Genomic DNA, 23,969 nt, shown 5'->3' with positions numbered 1-23,969 from the left:
CTGACAAAAAGAAACATATTTTCAATTTAGAATAAGGCTGAACCCATGATGAAAATAAGTGTTGGCTAATGCATCTCACTCTACCAATACCAAATTTTAAAAAAGTTTGTGGAGTGGATGTGTGAATTGTTTTAACATCCCATTCCAAGTCCTTTCTCATGCAGACTTGAAAGATTAAATGATATTGTTCAGACTCTGTTGCAACTTGGGTTTGGGATGTGATATGAGTACTCTTCATCAGTGGATTTAAGAGACCCCTGGAATAAAGTGGTGAGGTGTGGTCATACAAAGTTTTGCTTTGAGGTAGAAGACCACTGGGAGAGAGAGACATGGTGCAGGGCAAGTATTTTTGCAGGTGCAGAGACCAGCAGAAATGGCATGGACCTGTTGTCACTATCACTGGATGTGGCTCCTTACTTCAGCTGCTCCCAACATAGTGGGGGACACATGGCTTGGGAGCTGAAGCAGTAGCATTCTGGGTTAGAGGCTTCCTGGCTCAGCAGAATGGCTGTGGCAGACACAACAGTGTCCTTGACTGTTGACTTCTACAGTGTCATTTCATAATCATTCCAAGGAATTCAGCATGGCATCCCTTTGTTTAGCCCTCCCAATGTTAAAGCCACTTCTGCTCATAATAGTTGTCTGTGCCCATAAGTCCTGACCTAGTAGTGGAGGGAATTCTCATGAAAGGACACAGAAGAGATAATGAGAAAGAGTGGCCAAAAAAGATAAGATGCAGAAAGAAGAGAAAGACCTAGGATAGACAAACAGTGGCTTAGAGAATCTAGCACAATGTTGGAGAAACGAGAGTGGACTGCAGTTGTGTTTTGTGCATGTGTGTGTGTGTGTGAGAGAGAGAGAGAGGGAAAGAGAATGCATTTCATAATTCTGCTGATAGGCTATTATTGTTGTTTAGTTGTGAAGTTGTGTGCAACTCTTTTTGTGACCCCATGGACTGCCAAGCTTCTCTGTCCATGGGGTTTCCTAGGCAAGAATACTGCAGTGGGTTGCCATTTCCTTCTCTAGGGGATCTTCCCGATGGACCCAGGGATTGAACCTGAGTCTCCTGCATTGTCAGGAGGATTCTTTATCACTGAGCCACTTGGGAACCCCTCCTGCTGACAGGGCACGGAGTCAAAAGCCCTGAACTCCTCAGGCAGGGCACTGTGGGAGGGGTGTGTGTGAAAGAAACTTGTATTTAAGAAGGATAAGAGAAGCTTTCCAGTTTGGACAGGATTATGACCCTCTGTAGGTAGTAGGGATTGTTTTGTGCTTTCCCTAACCATCTCTGGAAGTCTCATGAACTAATGCTTTAAATGCAGGAAATAAAGTACATAGGACTAAAAACAAATTACATTGAAAAAATTCTATCCATGGACTACTTAAAAGGGTTTGTGGATGACTGGAAAAAGGCTGAGACAGCTTTTTCTTTTCCAAAATCTTATTACCATTTTGACATGTCCTACCTCATCTCTATTTCCCTCAGAAATTCCTACTTCTTTTGCTCTTGGTCTGGTGGCTGCTAAAACCTGCTCCAGTTCATCCTTTTCAAATAAATTAGGCACTTCACCTGAGTTCAGGATGTTATTTATATCTTCTAGAAACTCTTCCACTACAATCTGTAGAAGAAAGCAGAGTGGTCATTATAAGTTAGTCAACCATTTTACATTTACTTCCTATACATTATAAAGCAAACATATGATCTAAAATTCACATTGAGTTAATTTTATCTTTAAGAGAAGAAAACCTTGGGGGATCAAACCAGTTCAATACTAAAGGAAATCAACCCTGAGTATTCACCAGAAGGACTGATGCTGAAGCTCCAATACTTTGGCCATCTGAGGCAAAGAGCTGATTCATTGGAAAAGACCATGATGCTGGGAAAGATTGAGGGCAGGAGGAGAAGAGGGCAACAGAGAATGAGATTGTTGGATGGCATCACTGACTCAATGGACATGAATCTGAGTAAACTCAAGGAGAGAGTGAAGGACAGGGAAGCCTGGCGTGCTGCAGTTCATGGCGTTGCAAAAGTCAGACATGACTTGGCAACTGAACAACTACAACAATCTTGGGAAATAGCCAAGAAGTTAAAGTAGGATAACCCTGAGCTCACCTGCTCCCATGGGCACACCAAAATTACAACTATTTACAGAGCAGTGATGAATGAGAATGACCTACTTAATGCATAGAAATAAAAACAGAATTAGACAAAATGAGGCAGCAGAAGAGTATGTTGCAAAGTGAAAATGTTAGAAGCTCAGTCCTGTCTGACTCTTTGTGACCCCATGGGCTGTAGCCCGCCAGGCTCCTTTAGCCATGGGATTCTCCAGGCAGAAATACTGGAGTGGATTGCCATTTCCAGGAATGAGATAAAATCTCAGAAGAAGAGTCAATGATGTCCCCTTCCAGATTTTACTGGTTCACTTTGGCAGAGATTGTTCTTTGCCAGTCAGCTCAGTTTGGGTTTCTGGACATGTCAACTGGTAACGCCTCTCAGCAGGTGGGACTTGCTATCAGTGTCTTTTTGGGGTGAGGACAATGCCTGAGCTCTGAGGTCATGGGTGATGCTACTGGCTGAGAACAGCTGGAAAGGACTTCTGACTTGGTTTTGAACGAGCAAGGCTATAGGACGAACTTTGTGATTGCCTGGGTTCTCTGATCAGGCTTCCTAGACTATAGGAACTGGGTACTATATTTAGCAGTAGGTGGGGCTAGGAATTAGCTTTCCTGTCCTGGCAGAATAGAATAACTGGCTTCATGTGCATCAAGGATGTCTGTGATCTCAACTCTAGCCAACCTGCCTGGCTGAGTGGGTCACTGACTTTGCTGTGTAGACGATCTGCTCTTCCTGCCAGACTCTCCTAAGCACTGCTGGGCTACACAGCTTTCCAGGTGTTCTGGTCAGGTTCTTTGGCTGGGAAGGGCCAAGAGCTACACTCAGCAGTGATCAGGGTGTGACTCAGTTCCCCTGCCTGGGTGAGTGGGGGGCCTGACCAGGCTCCAGGGCTGGCAAGGTGCTTCATTTGAGGACTTTGAATCAGGCAGATCTGCATCTGCTGAGCTCCTTGGTCAGACTGACTCTGCAGATGAGTAAAGCTGCTGGCTTGGACCACTGCTTGGGTGCTGAGGGTAAGAACTTGGTCTGTCGTGATCAGAGTGCTGGTTATTATATCCTCAAGCCTTCTATGACACAACTGGATTCCTAGGGGTCAAATGCTGCAGAGTCTCTCACCATCTCTGTGATTCGATACTGGGGTGAAACCCCAATGTGGCCCAGAACACCGGGGAGTGGGTTGTCCATCCTGGCCTCTTTCTTCCCATTGGAGGAACTGGTAGGCTCGGGGGAGACCTCTTAATGTGGTGCTGTGATGGCTTGGGGTAGGGCAGTGTGGTCAGTGTGTAATTGCTCCTGTTATCCTTCTAACATGTCTGTCTCAGTCTCTGTGGCACAGGGGTATGCTTCAGCCTCACCCCCATGTTCTAGGACTTTCTCCATGTCTCATCCATGAATAACTGTTAGTTGTTCTTGTGAGGCAGAGCAAAGTGGGGACTGAGCTATATGGCCTTCTTGGTGATGTCACTCGCTGTCACTTTATTCTTGCATTATCTTCCTGATGTCATGAAATTGTTTATCTGTGTTCTCTTGTGACTCTCAGAGAATCTTTAGATGAGCCATATCCTTTGAGCTATTTTGCCGATACAGAAATCCCCACCAGGTAGAAGCTAACTGTATGCTGCCCTCAAGCATGTAGATCCCAGAATGATCGGAACCAGCAGCTTGATGATGTTGACTCTGGGGTTCCCTCACCACCAACCAATCAGAAGCATGTCCACACGCTAATCACATCCTATCTTTAATAACCTTTCTTGTGGACACAGCAGGGGAAGGTGAAGATGGGATGAATTGAGAAAGTGTCATTAACACACATACACTATCATGTGCAAAAGAAATAGCTAGCAGGAAGTTGCTGTACAGCACAGGGAGCCCAGCCTGGCCCTTCATATTGAATGAGAGGAGAGGAATCGGGGGGAGGGATGCTCAAGAAGGAGGGTAAATATGTACATATATATAATTATGATAGATTAGCATTACTGTGATGGCAACCCAGTCCAGTACTCTTGCCCGGAAAATCCTATGGACGGAAGAGCCTGGTAGGCTGCAGTCCATGGGATCACTAAGAGTCAGACATGACTGAGCGACTTCACTTTCACTTTTCACTTTCATGCATTGAAGGAAATGGCAACCCACTCCAATATTCTTGCCTGGAGAATCCCAGGGACGGGGCTGCCTGGTGGGCTGCCGTCTATGGGGTCGCACAGAGTCGGACACGACTGAAGTGACTTAGCAGCAGCAGCAGCAGCATTGCTGTGTGGCAGAAGCCAACACAACATTGTAAAGCAATTTTCCACAAATTTTTTAAAAAAAAAATTTTTTTTTTTAAGAGAAAAACATTCCCTGAAAGCTAGGGGAAGTTTGAGTCAGAGTTTAGTATTTCCAATTCCAAGCTATAATCAACCATTTCCACTCACAGGTGAGGCTCCTGACCCTCGCCAGCCTCACTTCCCTTCCCCACCAGGTCCAGGGCCTGCTCTAGGAAAGAAGTCAATCAGCTGCTGTGGTGGGGGCCGAGTCAGATTCCCCATCACCATTTTCCTCACTTGTCAGCTGCTATTCTCACCCTTCTGGGATTGGAGCCAGAGAGGAGGAAAGTTCTTACGTGACCAACGAGGGGGTAGTGTTTGAGAATGATTCTTGCTTCCCTGGATACTTTCTTGGACTCAACATCTCCTCCTCTTCACCCCCGAAAGCTTGTCACAGAGTGCCTTGCTAAAGTGACACACTCTTCTCTAGATCACTGCGTGTTTCATCTCCAGCTGCTGGGAATCACCAGAGGCCCACCAGATAACACGACAGAGGCCTCCCTACCCACCCTGGGGTCAAAATTAAAGTTCTCTCATATTGAACCACCATTAATTCAGCAGCTGAGCTGCTTTCCTTTCCAGTTCAGAATCCTAATGAGCTAAAAAGTTATTAAAAGGTATGACATCTTTATCTGAATAAAAGCCATGAGTGTTGACCTTCACATTCTCAGCTCAATTTCCCCTTAGGGTAGAGCATACCTAACCAGTCTTTTGATCTTATTGTTGTTGTTCAGTCGCTCAGTCATGTCTGACTCTTTGCAACCCCATGGACTGCACCATGCCAGGCTTCCCTGTCCTTCACTATCTCCCAGAGTTTGCTCAAACTCATGTCCATTGAGTCAATGATGCCATCCAGCCATCTCATCTTCTGTCACTCCCTTCTCCTCTTGCCCTCAATCTTTCTCAGTATCAGGGTCTTTTCCAGTGAGTCAGCTCTTTGCATCAGGTAGCCAAAGTATTGGGGCTTCAGCTTCAGCATCAGTCCGTCCAATGAATATTCAGGACTGATTTCCTTTAGGATACCAGAGGCCTCCCTACCCACCCTGGGGTCAAAATTAAAGTTCTCTCGTATTGAACCACCATTAATTCACCAGCTGAGCTGCTTTCCTTTACAGTTCAGAATCCTAATGATCTAAAAAGTTATTAGTAAAAGATATGACATCTTTATTTGAATCAAAGGAGGAAGCAAGAAAGTTCCAGAAAAACATCTATTTCTGCTTTATTGACTATGCCAAAGCCTTTGTGTGGATCAAAACACACTGTGGAAAATTCTTCAAGAGATGGGAATACCAGACCACCTGACCTGCCTCTTAAGGAATCTGTGTTCAGGTCAGGAAGCAACAGTTAGAATTGGACAAGGAACAACAGACTGGTTCCATATAGGAAAAGGAGTACGTCAAGGCTATATATTGCCACCCTGCTTATTTAACTTATATTCAGAGTACATCATGAGAAATGCTGGACAGGATGAAGCACAAGCTGGAATCAAGATGGCTGGGAGAAATATCAGTAACCTCAGATATGCAGATGACACCACCCTTATGGCAGAAAACAAAGAACTAAAGAGCTTCTTGATGAAAGAGGAGAGTGAAAAAGTTGGCTTAAAACTCAACATTCATTAAAACTAAGATTATGGCATCTGGTCCCATCATTTCATGGCAAATAGATGGGGAAACAGTGGAAACAGTGGCTGACTTTACTTTGGGGGGCTCCAAAATCACTGCAGAAGGTGACTTCAGCCATGAAATTAAAAGATGCTTACTCCTTGGAAGAAAAGTTATGACCAACCTAAAGAGCATATTAAAAAGCAGAGACATTACTTTGTCAACAAAGGTCCATTTAGTCAAAGCTATGGTTTTTCTGGTAGGCATGTATGGATGTGAAAGTTGGGACTATTAAGAAAGCTAAGCACCAAAGAATTGATGCTTTTGAACTGTGGTGTTGGAGAAGACTCTTGAGAGTCCCTCGGACTGCAAGGAGATCCAACCAGTCCATCCTAAAGGAAATCAGTCCTGAATATACATTGGAAGGACTGATGCTGAAGCTGAAACTCAAATACTTTGGCCACCTGATGTGAAGAACTGACTCATTTGAAAAGACCCTGATGCTGGGAAAGATTGAAGGCAGGAGGAGAAGGGGACGACAGAGGATGAGATGGTTGGATGGCATCACCAACTCAATGGACATGAGTTTGAGCAAGCTCTGGGAGTTTATGATGGACAAGGAAGCCTGGCATGCTGCAGTCCATGGGGTCGCAAAGAATCAGACACGACTGGGTGACTGAACGAAACTGAACTGTGTCTGGGCCTCCAGCTCCCCTACGTCTCATGTAGACCTTACTCTGACCATGCCTCCCACCAGGGCAAGCCCATCTCTCTTGTTTGCAAAATTCAAGGAGGGTGCGTCACAGTCATAATTCACACTGTTTGCATAAGTGGTTTTTTAATTGAGGTTTAATTGCTTTACAGTATTGTGTTAGCTTCTGCGGTACAGCAGAGTGAATCAGCTACAGCAGAGTGAATCAGCTATATGTATACACACATCCCCTCTTTCCTGGATTTCCTTCCCATTTAGGTCATCACACCGAGTAAAGTTGCCTATGCTCTACAGTAGGTTCCCATTAGTTGTCTGTTTTACACAAAGTAGTTTGTATATGTCAATCCCAATCTCCCAATTTATCCCACCCTCCACTTGCCCCTTTTGTGTCCGTATGCTTGTTCTCTATATTTGAGTAATTTTTCTGTGCCTTCAATAGTCCTGAAAAAGCTGTCTATTCCACGCCCCTCCCATCACTTCTAAACTGCTTGGTGAGGACCAGATCCCAAGCCCTCCTTATGACTCTCAAGTGAGACACAGGTCTGGGGGCGAGGACAGGCAACCTGGATTCAAATTTCAGTTTTATAGCCAACTTGGCCTTCACCTCTAGGAGTCTTAGCTCTCCAACCTGAAACGTGAGGTTAGATCAATCTTCAGATCATCTCCATTACAGCTTTTCTGTGTCCATCCCAGAAGCAAGAGACAAAGGCAAACTGCCTAGAAATCACACAAAGAGATTCCTGGGCCAGTGCTACCCATGTGTGAGCCTCAGGTACAAGTCCATCCTGCCCTCTGTGCCCTGGGCAAAAGGCTGGGTGACTTTCCAAGAACCACTTTGAAAAGCCAGCCAGAGAGTGGAGCTCACAACTGCCTAGTCACCACCCAGACTCTGAAAAACTACAGAGCGTGGGTCCTGGACTCTCCAAAGACATCAAGTTCGCCCAGCCTCCTGAGCCCACCCCTCCTGGGTCTCAGGCCCTTCACCTCCTGGACCCCAGGGTACCCATCTGTAGCTGCAGCCCTCATCCCCTTAACATTCTCCATTCATCTTCATCATCCCATGAAACACTAATACAAAACTATACTCACCTACAGTGGTCTTTTTATCTTTCAACACTTTAGAGATCATGTGCGTGCGTGCATGCTAAGTCACTTCAGTTGGTCTGACTCTTTGTGACTTCATGGACTATAGCCTGTCAAGCTGTCCACAGGATTCTCCAGGCAAGAATACTGGAGTGGGTTGCCAGGCCCAGGGGATCTTCCCAACCCAGGAATCAAACCCCTGTCTCTTATGTCTCCTGCATTGGCAGGTGAGTTCTTTACCACTAGCGCCACCTGGGAAGCCCAGAGAGCACATCAACAATTAACTACTTTTTCCTGGGGAATACCACTTAGCATAGGGTTCAATGCAATACTCCCCTAAGGAGGTCATCAGGTATTGCCCTGAATGTGCCCATGCTGACCTACCTGAAAGCTGCCTTCTCCCCAGCTTCTCCCACAAAGGGACCTGTGCCCTCCTGGCTGGGTGTTGCCCAAATGTTGAGAGTCAAGATGAATGGAATTGTGTCTCTCCCTCCATGTACCCCTCTGGATCCTTTCTCTACCCGCCTCTGTTCTGATCTGCTCTGCTCTCCGTCCCCAGGAGGCTTCACTATGCACAGCATTCCCTGGGCTCCCCACCCTCTGCCTTCCCGCTGGGTTCTGCCAGTCCTGTGGCAGGAGATCAGAAGATCAGAGGGATGTGAGGTCAGAGTATCGATTCCCCTCACTTCCTCCATGTCGGGTCTTGACTTGGCCAGTGCTTGTGCTCCTCTAGGCAGGACCACAGCTCCTGTCAGCCCCAACCCCTCCTCCTGGCACAGCTTCTGCTCTCAGCTTTGGAAAAAGCCTCCTTCTCTTGCCAACCTAGAGCCAAAGGTGGTGAGGGCTTCTCGCTGTTCCTCATCTCAGGAACAGTGTCAGACACCTACAAGGGATGGCCCAGCATGCTGCAAGACAATGGAACGTCCACACCCAAGTCCACGGGAAAGAACCATTCTAGATGCCATTAATGCTTGTGATTCATGGGAAGCATGGGAAGAGTTCTGAATAGCACCACAAGCAGGAGTTTGAAAGAAGATGATTCCAACCCTCATGGATGGCTTGGAGGGATTGAAGACTTCAGTGGAGGAAGTAACTGCAGATGTGGTAGAAATAGCAAGGGAGCTAGAATTGGAAGTGGAGCCTTTAGATGTGACTCAATTGCTGCAGACTCATGACAAAACTTTAATGGGTGAGGAGCTGCTTCTCATGGATGAACAAAGAAAGTGATTCCTTGAGATGAAATCCATTCCTGGTGAAGATGCTGTGAAGATTGCTGAAATGACAACAAATGATTTTGAATATTCCATCAATTCAGCTGATAAAGCAGGGACAGGTTTTAATAGAATCGACTCCAGTTTTGAAAGAAGTTTTAGCTATGGGTAAATGCTACCAAATAGCATTGCATGCTACAGAGAAATCATTCTTGAAAGGAAGAGTCAATCCATCTGGTAGATTTTGTTGCTGTCATATTTAAAGAAATTGCTGCAACGGCCCCCAGTGTTCAGCAGCCACCACCCTGATCAGTCAGTAGTCACCAACATTGAAGCAGGACCCTCCACCAGCAAAAAGGCTACAGCTATTCCCTGAAAGCTTAGATGACAGTGAGTATTTCTAGCAATAAGTATTTTTCAATCTAGGTATGTACATTTTTTAACACATAATTCTATTACCACTTAATACAGTATAGGGTAACATAGCTTTTATATGCACCGGGAAACCAAAAAATTTGTGTGACTCCCTTTATTGTGATTTTAACTTTATTGCAGTGTTCTGGGACCAAATTCACTACAGACTGCCTGTATTTAAAATGAGCCCTTTTAGATCACACCTGAGTTGATGGCAACAAATGACTCATGGTAAGATCTTCGATACTTTCAAGGGAGAAGCTGGGCAGGCCAGAAAGACGAAGCATGTGGTTAGAGGGTTGACATTTTCAGGGTCCCCTGCAGATCTCTGGGGAGGGGAGGGGGACTGGACATGAGTTCGATCTTATGGCTATCGATTGACTCAATTATGCCTATGTAATGAAATATCAGTACCACTCTGAACAGTGGCATTCAGGGAATTTCCTGGCTAAGGAACATACTGATGTACCAAGAGGGTGATGCAACCCAACATTATAGGGACAGAAGCTCCCGCACCCCACACCCAGACCTTCCTATTTGTCTCTTCCATTTGGCTGTTCCTGAGTTGCATCCTTTATAAAAATGTCAGCGCCAAGTATATTGCTTTTAGAGAATTCTGTGACTCATTCTAGCAAATTATTGAACCTGAGTGCTTTGTGGGATGCTTCAAATTTGCAGCCACATAGGACAGAAGGATGAGTGGCCTGGGGACAGCCAGGACTTGTGGCTGGTCTCTGAAGTGGGGACAGTCTTTTGGGACTGAGATCCCTAACCCATGAGGTCTGAGTTAATTCCTAGTAGCTATATGTCAGAATTGAATTAAATTGTTCAATACCTAATTGATTTTGGAATGCAATGTGGGAACGGAATCAGCCAGATTAAAGGCTGGGAATCGTGAAGCAGGGCAAAAAGAGAATCCCATTTTGTACTGAGCCCAGAATTCTTCCCATGGGGACAGTTGTCATTTTGGCTGTTTAGAACATTATATGAAGGTTGCTAATGTGAGTGACTAAGAAGATCAGGCCTTCCCTGAAGAACTGGGTTGTGCTGGGCCCATGCAGAGCAGCTTTCAGAGCTGGCAACAGCTAGAGGGGGAGCAGTGGGCAGAGCAGAACTACAGCAGTGGGTGCACACCACTATATATAAAATAGGTACCCAACAAGGGCCTACACTATATCACAGGGAACTCTACTCAATATGCTGCAATAATCTATATGGGAAAGAATCTGAAAAAGAATACATACATGCATGCATGCTAAGTCGCTTCAGTTGTGTCCAACTCTTTGCGACCCTATGGACTGTAGCCTACCAGACTCCACTGTCTGAGGGATTCTCCAGGTAAGAATATTGGAGTGGATTGTCATCCCCTCCTCCAGGGGGTCTTCCCAAAAGGGATCGAACCCATATCTCTTGTGTCTCCTGTATTGGCAAGCAGGTTCTTTGCCACTAGCGCCACCTGGGAAGCCCAGATATATGTATATGTATAACTAAATCACTTTGCTGTACATCTGAACTAACACAATATTGTAAATCAACTATACTCCAATATAAAAGAAAAATTTTAAATAAATATCAAAAACATCTAAAAATTACCATTAGCCAAGGGTTTTTGTTTATTGTTTCAAACCACTCATTTCATTGTGAAAATATAGAAAAAAATAATTACAAACCTTGTAGGTGGGAAGGCAAATGTGACCTGATCAGAAATCAAAGACTGATAAGAATTTTTGAAAAATTACTATTTAAATATTTACCATTGCCTAAGGTTTAACAAAGGTCTGTCTGGTCAAGGCTATGGTTTTTCCAGTGGTCATGTATGGATGTGAGAGTTGGACTGTGAGAAAAGCTGAGCACCGAAAAATTGATGCTTTTGAACTATGGTGTTGGAGAAGACTCTTGAGAGTCCCTTGCATTGCAAGGAGATCTAACCAGTCCATCCTAAAGGAGATCAGTCCTGGGTGTTCATTGGAAGGACTGATGCTGAAGCTGAAACTCCAATACTTTGGCCACCTCATGCGAAGAGTTGACTCATTGGAAAAGACCCTGATGCTGGGAGGGATTGGGGGCAGGAGGAGAAGGGGACGACAGAGGATGAGATGGCTGGATGGCATCACCGACTCGATGGGCATGAGTTTGAGTGAACTCTGGGAGTTGGTGATGGACAGGGAGGCCTGGCGTGCTGCGATTCATGGGGTCGCAAAGAGTCGGACACGACTGAGTGACTAAACCAAACTAAACTGAAGGTTTAATGACCTTTTCACTATATGCCTGACATCGTGCAAAATGCTTTGCATGCATTGCATTACTCCCATTATTTTCCTCCTAACTTGAATTTTTCATATTGGTAACTATTCAGTGCTTGTTAATAACTTTACCGAATGATGCAATCATCACCATAAACTGGCTTTAGAACATTCTAATCCTTCGAATAAGCTCCCTCATGCTGACTAGCATGAAAACACATTCATTACCATATGTAAAATAGCCAGTGGCAACTTGCCGTAGGACACTGGGAGCTCAGCCAGGAGCTCCGATCTCCACGGGGTGGGAGGTGGGTGGGAGGGGACACATGTATACTGATGGCTGATTCATGTTGATGTATGGCAGAAACCAATGCAATATACTAAAGCAATTATCCTCCAATTAAAAATAAATCAAAAAACACTGAAATGTTTGAATGGGGGGGAAAAGACTCCTCATGCCCATTTAGTTATCAGCCCTAGATCCAGGCAATCACTAATCTACTTTCTGTTTCTATAAATTTGCCATTTCTGGACATTTCGTATGAATGGAATCTTCCAATTAAAAAAAAAAAAGAAGAAGAAGAACTACAGCAGGAGTGTTGGGTGGTCAGGAGAAGCCGCATCTCTGCCTGAGGGGGAAGGGTTGGAGTGGGAACTGAAGAGACAAGATTCCTGGTGAGGATTTCTCTGAGGCTTTGGCAGGACTCCAGAAAAGGTGTGACTGATTCTTACTCCTGGGTTGACAGCACCCTGCTGTTTCTCTCAGCAAGAGCCTACCACATACCCAGCCTCCTGAAGAGGGTATGAAGAATTCAAGGAGAATCTTATTAAATTTAAGGAAGACATAGTACCAATCTTAAACTCTTTCAGAAAATAGAGGAAAAAAAGGAAATTTTCCCAATTACTGTATAAAGTCAATATTATCCTGATACCAAGCCTGGCAAAGATATTACAAGGAAACAAAGTTTTGACAAACATCCTTAACAAAATATCAGCAAAATATTTCAGCAACATGTGACAAGGGGAGGCTCATAATCAAGTGGCCTTTGTGAACAGGAATACAAGTCAACATCTAAAAATCAAACATTTTTTTAGCCATGCCATACAGGATGTAGGACTTTAGTTTCCCGACCAGGGATTGAAACTGGGACCTCAGCTTTGAGAGCATGGAGTCTTAACCACTAGATTGCCAGGAATTCCCCAGAAAGAAACATTTAAAATGATCAAATAAAGGAGGTGGGAAATAGTCATTTCAATAGATTCAGAAAAATCAGTGGATAAACTTCATCACCCATTCACAATTAAAAAACAAACAACAACAACAAAAACATTCAGCTAACTTAGAATAGAGGGAAATTTTCCCCAGGAAAGACATTTATGAACATCCTCAAGCTAGCATCACTTTAACGGTGAAATATGGAAAAACAACCTCAAGATTGAAAACTAGACAAAGGCATCCATTCTCACACTGATTCAACACTGTAGCTGAGTAAGTACATCAGGAAAAAGAGAAACTAGGCATGACAACTGGAACAGGAGCAAAACTCTACTCAGAGTTAACATGAATTTTTATATTAAAAAAACCAAAAGAAATTTTTTTTTTAACTGCTAGGTCTAATAAATTCATTTTAGGGTAGAAGGTCAATGTACAAAAATCAATTTACATTTGTATATTTTTGCAAGAAAGAAAACTGGAATATGAAAGTGTTCAATAAGGTTAACTGGCAACTCTTTCCAAAACAGTTTATAAAACTTACTTAACTCAATCCCAACCATCATCCTATAGAAATGAACAAATTTATTCTAAAATTTTTATGATGCTACAAAATTTGAAGTAGTCAAACATGTCTTAGGATCAGAAAGCAGTGAATTAAAAGGGAAAAAAAAGACACGCTGCTCATTAAAAACTTTCATTCATCAAGATACCAGCAACAAAATGAGTGAACAAGCCAAAGAGTGTCAGAAAATATTCATAAGCTATTGGTGTATATCTGAGAAAGGTCTTTTATCTAGGATATATAAAGAATTATCAGAACTCAGAAATAAAAAATTCAATGAAATAGAAAATAGACAAAAGACTTGAAAAGATACTTCATAAAGAAAGAAACATAAACTTATTAAAATATGTTCAACATCATTACTCTCCAGGGAAATGCTAATTAAAACACAATGAGATACCCCTCACACCTCTTATTAGAAATGGCAAAAATTTTAAAGATCAAAAATACCAAATGTTGATGAAGACGTACAAAACCAGACTCATTTTGCTGGGGAGAACATGTCTTCTAGCAATTCCACTCCCAGTATCTCTCCAAGAAAAAACAGTCTATGTTCAGAAAAAGACTTGCACATAAAGCATCACAGCAGCTTAATCTACCACGGCAGAAAGCTAGAAACAACTAGAGGGCCAGCAACTAGAGAATGGGTAAACACATTGTGGCATATCCATACAATGGAACAATAAAAAGGAATAAGTTCTGATACAAGCATTGGCTTAGAAGACCATCATAGAAATCATGCTGAGTGAAAGAAACCAAACATAAAAGACTATCTTTTTTTTCTAGGTTCCATACATATATGTTAATATATTTGCTTTTCTTTCTTACTTCACTCTGTATTAACTAGCTGTGGGTTTAGCCACCTCAATTCAACTAACTCAAATTCATTCCTTTTTATGGATGGGTAATATTCCACTGTAGGGGCTTCCCAGGTGGCTCAGTGGGGAAAGAATCTGCCTGCCAATGCAGGAGATGCAGGAGACACAGGTTTGATTCCTGAGTTGGGAAGATCCCCTGAAGAAGGAAATGGCAACCCACCCTAGTACTCTTGCCTGGAGAATCCCACGGACAGGAGTCTGCCAGGCTCTAGTCCATGGGGTCACAAGGTATCATACGTGATTGAGCAACTGAGCATGCAGCATACGGTGCAGTAATATTCCATTATATGTATGTTCCACGACTTCTTTATCCATTCATCTGCCAAGGGACATCTAGGCTGCTCCCCTGTCCTAGCTACTGTAAAGTGTTGCAATGAACACTGGGGTACATGTGTCTTGATGAACTTTTTTGCAGGGTAGGAATAGAGACACAGCTGGGGGAGAGGGTGGGATGAACTGAGAAAATATCATTGAAAAACATACATTACCATATGTAAAATAGATAGCTAGTGGAAAGTTGCTATATAACACAGGGAGCTCAGACTGGCACTGTGTGACAACCTAGAGTGGAGAGATGGGGAGGGAGGCCCAAGATGAAGAGGATACATGGATAGTTAGAGCTGATTCACGTTGTACAGCAGAAATCAACACAACATTGTAAAGCAATTATTCTCCACTAAAAAAAAAAAAAAGACTACATACTATAGCAATCCTTTTATATACATTTCTACAGCAGACAAAAACTAATTTAAGATGAATAAAAATACAGATTATCTATTGGGGGAATAGGATGGAACTTTCTCATATGAAGGAAATGTTGCATATTCTCATTAGGGTGTGGTTACATACCTTTGTCCATTTGTTAAATACGCACAGCTAAGATTTATGCATTTCAGCAAATATAAATTTTACCCTGACAAAACACCTATCACAATAAAAACACTGGCAGGAATGGGTTGGAGGTAGACATTATACAGTAATAGCAAAATATTGGTCAATGTCATAGCTGGGTGATGGGTGCAGAGGAGTTCATTATATTACCACAATCATTTTGTAAATGTTTGAAAGTTTCTGTAATAAAAGTTTTTAAAATGCACTTGGGTCATGAGTTAAAACTTTTACCTTTTGCTTGTAAATATGAAATCAGAAAAACCAGAACCAAATATCCTGCTCAGGTATGTTTGAGCTGCTAAGAGCAGTAGTTGTAGGAAGGGAGAGAAGTGAAAGATGAGGAGTGGGTGACTTCTCAAGATGCTGCGGGGGTTGGAGAGGGGAAATGGAAAGCAAAGATGAAGGCAAGTAGAAAGGGAAGATGGCAGGTGGGGGAGAGAAGGGGCCAAGAGGGCACTGAACTTCCCGGATTAGGACCAGAGGTGTTAGGAGAGATGGGTCATCTTGGGATGGGTGTTTGCGGGACAGAACAGGGGGCTGAGCCTGGAATCTGGGACCCTCAAAAGGATGTTGAGGTCACTGGCCTCTCATCTGGATTGTGTACTTGTCACAAAGCCTCAGACAAAAGGAGGACTTGTCTGCCCTGGAGGGACCTTGGAGGTGCCAATCAGAGAGACTGGAAGGGACTTCCTCCCTGGCCACCATTTCAGCTGGGCTGCCCTGAGCACAAGCAGGAGACAAGTTAAAGAATTTATGGAATAAAAAAATAAGAAAAAAAAAATAACCCCCCCACAAAAGTTTTATGAAGCAACATCAAGATCTGGTAGAGCCCACCTTCACATATGCATAATGTATATTCTACCCAGGTAGCCTGTGGGATGGGGGTCATGAGCCCCACTTTCAAGATGAGGAAACAAATGAACAGGAACTAAGGTCTACTTGACCCAAAGCCCATCAAGACATGGTCCTTGGCCCAGGCAGAATATTTGGGCTGGATCCATCTCCCAACACCTGCTCTTTGCACCCTCAGCAGCCTATGCAAAGTCATGGAACACCTATTTTCCCAGTCTTCCAAACATCCTCCAGCCCCTCTTGGAATCACTTCCCCAGGCACCTCCCCAAAACAAGCTCTTTCCTGCCCCCTGCCTTTGCCGGAATATGTGTCCTCCTTTTTGCATGACTGGTACCTTCCCAGCCCTTAAGTACCTACTCATCACTCCTCCCTGGAAAGGCCTCCCCAAACAGCCTTCTTCAAGGTCTTCTTCTATTACTATTTCCAGAAGCTCTTGTTTCCTTCAGGGCAGCTACACAATGTGAGAATATTTTCTTGCTTCTCCACTGCAATTGTTTGTTAACAAGCTCCCTTTCAAACAAGAGGATGGCTAACTGCTTTCTCAAAGTGAAATGTCTGAAACCTCAAGCAAAGAAATGTAGGCTCTGGGTGGGGAAGGAAACAGCCCTCTGCAGAACCACAGAAAAACAAAGCATTATTGAAGACTCTCCACTTCCCAATTAGGCAAAAACTGAAACTTGGATGAGCTCCTGCCTATAATCCCAGTGATAATGATGGCGGCACTGGCAAAAATTAGGTTGCCTTATCACGTGCCAAGGACTTCATATATTTATCTCCAATCCTCAAAACTATCCTGGTAAGATGAAGACTATTATATATGTAGATATGAGAAAATTGTAATTCAGAGAAACTTAGTCACTCTGTATCTATGATAAATGCCAAACTGAAATGTTTATACTCATTCTCTCAAAAGTTTTAGTTAGAAAGTCCTCTACAGAGCCCAATGAAAGACACACACACGCACACAGGCATACATGTGCACACACAGCCTCCTCCAACTCTCCCCCTCTCCCCCATGCCCACGGTGGAACAATAAAAAGTCTCCAAAACCATATTCAAATCAAGTGGTAGATTTATTGGCTGCTTCTCTTATTTAGTGAGGTGAAAACACCTCAGTGTAGGACACTCTAAACCTTGTTTTGGCTTCCTGTTGTGCTGAAAAGACCAGCGACAGGTGGGCGGGCGGACGGTCAGTGGACATCAGAAGCAAACGGCCACCACTCCCATTGCTACAATGATTCATCCATAGGCTTAAGGAATTTTCTGTCTTGTTTTTCTTTCAGAGCATCTTCCTCTTTTCAAACTCCTTCAGGAACAGAGGAACAGGAGAAGGGAGAGGGGATAAAAAGATTAAAGCCTCAAATTACATTCATGATCAAAGTGATACTGAAACCTCTTGTCTTTAGGACCCCTTGAGCAACCAAAAATTATAGAGGTAAAATGTACCAGGATGAGGTGCTTGAACACAAAATGACAGCTTTCAAATGAGTCCGTGTCAGTCTGATTTCACTAAGCTAGATTCAGAACTTAAGACTTTATGTCTCCTAAATGCAGAGGCTGAGAGGTTTGGAATTATGCTTATTTTCTACTGCAGTATTACAGTTAGGAGCTGACAAACTTGATTGTGCTTATCCAAACATGTAATGCTATCTGTGAGCCACAACAGCCCTTTTAATAAGGCAATGGAAACAAGTTTATTTAGTTTCTCAGAGAATAAAACACAGATTCAGTTCAGATTTAAACAAAACGTCAAGAACCTCAGAAATATATGAAAAGGCAACAATACTGAAAATCAGTTTCTCTACATTGTGATAATTAGAATACAACAGGATGTGTAGGTGCCTGCTGCCACCTACTGGAGTAAAATGGTAATACATGCCTTCAATAAGAATTTAAGCATTTGCTTTTTCCCTTCCTCTTCTCTCAAATAAAGAAGATTCTTCCTCACAACACTCACTAACTACCCAGATTTCTTTTAAACACTACGGCACACAGTGGCATATTCCATACAACAGGATCATGCAGAGATTCAATAAACCAAGGAGTTTATTTTATTATCTCTAGGACAGTGCCAAAGAAGAATATGCCAAAACATGTTCCCTCCTGGGAAGACTATCTGGGCCTGTTTTCAGCATGTGTACAAAATTTTGGGGGTTTTTTGCTTTTTTTTTTTTTTTGGTAATGTCTATGATCATCATAAAAGTAAAGAGAGAGAGTCTTAAATGATCAATCAAAGAGATAGCCTGCCAAAAATCACTGCAAAGAGATTATGGAAGACCCCAACTAAAAATCCCCATCCTTGTCTTTAGTCTCCATCCATCCTGACTCCCAGTTTTTATTTCTTCTTAGTCAGTTTTCAACCTCTCTCCCTGGAAAAATACCTATGGAGTCAGCACAACTATACCCTCAAAGGCTCTCCATGGAAAAAAACAAAACACAAGGCAATTTTCTGCACCACTCCTAAAATGGAATTCACAGAACTTATGGACTCTGAAACCCTTTCTTGTAAATCCTATCTCACTACTCACAAAACAGCAAAGTGAAATGTTTATGAATCAAGTTTTTTAATCAGAACATTATTCCTGGTCATGCCCAATTAGGATATTAGGATCTTGGTGGGGTTGCTACAGACCCTTAAGTAGCAGACCAGAATGAAAGAAACAGGAGAGTCCGAAGAAAAGACCACAGTTCCCAGGCCACCCGTGTGGCCTCCCACTGTAAGGCCCATGACCTCCGAGCATTCAGGCCACTGCTCCAGCTCACCTTGTAGATGGTGGTTCCCAGCTGTGCCGGGGACATGCTGACCACAACCCCAGCACTCTGCAGGGCTGCGATCTTCTCTTTAGCTCCACCTTTTCCTCCAGCAATGATTGCCCCTGCGTGACCCATTCTTCTGCCGGGAGGAGCAGTTAAACCAGCAATGAAGGACACCACAGGCTTGGCCTTGGGACCCTGGAAAGTGGGAATTTAAACACACTGATGAAGAAGTTGATCAAAACTGGACCTCCAATTCATGACTGCCAGAAAATGGCAAGTGGTTGGGGCCAGTCACTATAAGAAAACCAACAGAAATACTGAGCTATGACTGAAACTACTGCATTCTCCTTTGAGATGACTCAACTTTTCCTCCAAACTCACAAAAACAATCCTGAAGCAAAACTGTTAACTATTTAGATATTAAACTTCAACTTCACTGGCATAAGCTGATTTCCACACACACATGTGACTCTTTCATTTGAAAAAAAACAATTGAAAATACGTAAGTTATAGGATTTGTGATTATAACAAATTAAGACCCAGGTCAGGCTGTTTTGTCTTAATTCATTACTAGTTTACCTTTAATAAATTTGTTTAAAAGAGAAAGATAGCATATTGGAAAGGACTGAAGAGTGGGAGTCTCCAGGATCAATTTCCACTTGACTAAAGCGACAGGACCTTAGACAAGGCCCATCACCTCTAGACCTCTGCTGCCTCATCTATGAAACGAAATAGCTAAATTAGATTGGGAGCTGAGGGTTCTTTCTTCTGACATTATAGGATGTCTAAGAAGGAAGATCAGGACTGGTTTTATTCAATAAAAATCCATTCTAATGCACAACTGCTACATGCATAAACAGCACAGCATAACAGTAGATTCTGAGAATAAAAATAAAAACCCAACACACAGGAAATATAAGAATTCCTGTGGGAGGAAAAAAAAGAATTCCTGTGCTCTAGACTCATAATGTTGTTGGAGAAATAATATAAAATATATATATATCTCAATCATTTAATAGATGTCATGGAGCAACATATGAATATACAGTTATGTTTCACAGTGAGTGAAAATACCATGTTCACAATAGTAATTCAGAGGCAATAAGATATCCAGGTAAAACAGAGTTGCCTACAGAAAGCAGAACCTGAGCACAAGTAGAATCTGGGTGTCTTCAGGCACTATTATCTTCTCCCAGACCAGCAGTTCTCAAATCATTTGGTCTTGAGACCGCTTATACTTACAAAAATGACTGTGGATCCCAAAGAACTTTTTTTTAATGGAGATTATATCAGATATTTACAGTATTAGAAATTAAAGCTGCGAAATTTTATAAATATTTATTCTCTTAAAATAGTAATTTTTTAAAACTATTTTTAAAAAAACATTTAAGTGAGGAGAGTGGCATTATTTTACATTTTTGTCAATCTTAAGTGTCTAATTTAATAAGAGGCAAAAGGATTCTGATATCTGCTTTTCATTAGATCTACTGCAAAAATGTTATTTTGGCTGAAGTACAAGAGAAAATCTGGCCTCACACACATATGTACTAGAAAAAGACAAATATTTTAATCTGTCAGATAACTGAGGATATTCTTTGACACTGAAACGAACCTCTTCAAGTGGTAATTTCTTAAAGGTTAGATGCAATGTTCCCTGGAGAAGGAAATGGAAACCCACTCCTGTGTTCTTGCCTGGGAAATCCCATGGACAGAGAAGCCTGGTGGGCTGTATAGTCCATGAGGTCACAAAGAGTCAGACACAACTGAACGACTAAAGATGATGATGATGCAATGCTGGAATCTGGAACCACAGTCCTTTGTTACTTTAAAATCCACTCATCTTTTTGGATCTTTTACCTATCATGATTTTGTAACATTCGTTGGTCGGAAGGAAAATATAGGTTCACCGAGTTACGGAGACATTCTAAATGCTGATAATATTTCATCATTCAATATCAACAAATCATTCTTCATTACCACCTTCAGCCTCATTAGAGAAGTCTTTAGTAGGGGGAAGTTGTCAAGTCCATGGTAGCAGAAACAAGTATTCTAAGAATATTCATTTGAAAGCTCAAACTTAATCATTGTCAACAAATGCAATGAGTTGTTTTCCTTGACAATACACACAAACACAGCAGGACTGCTTTGTTCATTGTTGAGAAAAGATTCACCAAATAAATACTCAATAACCAGTGTTCCTGGCAGTCACTCTTTCCAGTAAAACTGGTGGTCCATGAAAAAAGCAGCTAATTTAGCTCACAATTCAACTAGGACAGTGCTTTACTTTCCATTTCACCACAAAACTACTGACTTGAGGGTCAAGACTTTATAAAATTAGTAATCTTCACTACTTCATTAAGGACATTCTTAAATAAAATTGACTTTTTTTAAGTGCATGGCAGTGCAAGTTCACTGGCACAGTTTGCTTCCACTAACTTGACTCTCGTGAAGGCACCAGCATGCCAGATTCTACAGCTTCTACATGCTCTGACACTGCGGACTCCAGCCTCAGCCTCATCCCTCCTCCCTGCTCTGTCAGTTCAGTTCAGTGGCTCAGTTGTGTCCGACTCTTCGCGACCCCATGAACCGCAGCACTCCAGGCCTCCCTGTCCATCACCAACTCCCGGAGTTCACCCAAACCCATGTCAATTGAGCCAGTGATGCCATCTAGCCATCTCATCCTCTGTTGTCCCCTTCTCCTCCTGCCCTCAAACTTGCCCAGCATCAGAGTCTTTTCAAATGAGTTAGCTCTTCCCATCAGATGGCCGAAGTATTGGACTTTCAATTTCAACATCAGTCCTTCCAATGAACACTCAGGACTGATCTCCTTTAGGATGAACTGGTTGGATCTCCTTGCAGTCCAAGGGACTCTCAAGAGTCTTCTCCAACACCACAGTTCAAAAGCATCAATTCTTCCACATTCAGCTTTCTTTAAAGTCCAACTCTCACATCTATACATGACTACTAGAAAAACCATAGCCTTGACTAGACAGACCTTTGTTGGCAAAGTAATGTCTCTGCTTTTTAATATGCTATCTAGGTTGGTCATAACTTTCCTTCCAAGGAGTAACAGTCTTTTAATTTCATGGCTGCAATCCCCATCTGCAGTGATTTTGGAACCCCCTCAAAATAAAGTCAGCCACTGTTTCCCCATTTATTTGCCATGAAGTGATGGGACCGGATGCCATGATCTTAGTTTTCTGAATGTTGAGCTTTAAGCCAACTTTTCCACTCTCCTCTTTCACTTTCATCAAGAGGCTCTTTAGTTCTTCACTTTCTGCCATAAGGGTGGTGTCATCTGCATATCTGAGGTTATTGACATTTCTCCCGGCAATCTTGATTCCAGCTTGTGCTTCCTCCAGCCCAGTGTTTCTCATGATGTACTCTGCATAGAAGTTAAACAAGCAGGGTGACAATATAAAGCCTTGACGTACTCCTTTTTCTATTTGGAACCAGTCTGTTGTTTCATGTCCAGTTCTAACTGTTGCTTCCTGACCTGCATACAGGTTTCTCAAGAAGCAGGTCAGGTGGTCTGGTATTCCCATCTCTTTCAGAATTTTCCACAGTTTATTGTGATCCACACAATCAAAGGCTTTGGCATAGTCAATAAAGCAGAAATAGATGTTTTTCTGGAACTCTCTTGCTTTTTCGATGATCCAGCAGATGTTGGCAATTTGATCTCTGGTTCCTCTGCCTTTTCTAAAACCAGCTTGAACATCTGGAAGTTCACGGTTCACGTATTATTGAAGCCTGGCTTGGAGAATTTTGAGCATTACTTTACTAGCGTGTGAGATGAATGCAATTGTGCAGTAGTTTGAGCATTCTTTGGCATTACCTTTCTTAGGGATTGAAATGAAAACTGACTTTTTCCAGTCCTGTGGCCACTGCTGAGTTTTCCAAATTTGCTAACATATTGAGTGCATCACTTTCACAGCATCATCTTTCAGGATTTGAAATAGCTCAACCGGAATTCCATCACCTCTACTAGCTTTGTTTGTAGTGATGCTTCCTAAGGCCCACTTGATTTCACATTCCAGGATGTCTGGCTCTAGGTGAGTGATCACACCATCGTGATTATCTGGGTCGTGAAGATCTTCCCTGCTCTTTATCCTCCAGTAATGCCAGACTGCTCTGCCTCTGGGCCTCTGCTGAGAAAGTTCTCCATCCTCCTTGGATAGCTGGCAAATCTTGACTTACCTTTAAAGACGTGGCTCAAGCCTCTTCTTTAACCCTTCTGACTCTTCCTCCCACTCTCTCCACAAATTCCCTTCAGTTGCTCGTCTTCTGTTCAGTGACTCTGCTGTGCCTTTGATACTTTTCTATCATGACCCACAGCACACTGGCTGTGACTTATTCCCCACATACTCCTGTCCTAAATGATGACTCTGAATGCTGAGACTATGTTTTCATTTACTTCTGTATGTCCAACATCTACTATAGGAGAGATTTAAAAAGAAAAAGCTAAATCATTTATTCACTATGTGCTTTGCAAAGAATGTCAGCATCTGATATGTGAGTGGCACCACTTTCTGCTGGATCCCTGTCCCCATACTCAAATAGTGAGAATATTATATTAGAAGGGAACATGATTAGGGTGAACCTAGAATGTCTGACAAATGTATACTCCGTCCTGTTGTCAAAGAAGAGTCACTTGAGATTTTTTTCTTTAAGGACCGAAAAATACAATAGAAAAGACTATGAGGAAATGTAGTGTGGAACAGGACACAGAAATGTGAAAGACTAAAAACAAAAAGATGAGTTAGGATGGCACGAGTGGAATCAAATAGATGCCGAGGACTGTGGCATCATGTCCCTGAGCCCTGCGACCTGACTCCTGACCCCTGACGGTGTAATGGAGAAGTCAGGCACACCTAGAGGGAACCTCAGCTCTGAAGTACTTACCACTGGCAAGTTGCCAGTTTCCTTACTCAAAAAAGGACAAAAACATCTACTCAAAGCATCAAGATAAAGGTTAAAAAACATTACTCCTGCAGATAACTACTGTCATTACAATGATGATAATACAGTCCTCGGAGGACAGAAGATTACGGAGTATTCACTCTGTGTCAGTTACCATGCTAAGCGTCTAGTATGTCACCTGCACTGTTCAACCTAGAAGCCTG

The 23,969-nt window shown here is 42.6% G+C and overlaps 1 protein-coding gene across 1 annotated transcript in view; it reads right to left on the bottom strand.

The window, feature by feature from the left end:
- Positions 1 to 17,143: 17,143 nt before the first annotated feature.
- Positions 17,144 to 23,969, bottom strand: part of SUCLG1 (succinate-CoA ligase GDP/ADP-forming subunit alpha) — a 38,320-nt gene continuing 31,494 nt past the window's right edge. The window contains exons 8-9 of the mRNA XM_043468688.1: positions 18,853 to 19,041; positions 17,144 to 17,395 (exon numbers count right to left, since the gene is read on the bottom strand). Coding sequence (XP_043324623.1) covers positions 17,369 to 17,395; positions 18,853 to 19,041 — 216 coding nt within the window. The 3' untranslated portion in view covers positions 17,144 to 17,368. The remainder of the gene's footprint in view (positions 17,396 to 18,852; positions 19,042 to 23,969) is intronic.

This window comes from Cervus canadensis, chromosome 5 (assembly GCF_019320065.1).
Source record: "Cervus canadensis isolate Bull #8, Minnesota chromosome 5, ASM1932006v1, whole genome shotgun sequence".
NCBI lineage: Eukaryota > Metazoa > Chordata > Mammalia > Artiodactyla > Cervidae > Cervus > Cervus canadensis.
Note: the sequence above shows the minus strand (reverse complement) of the source record. Positions and strands in the feature narration are given on the sequence as shown.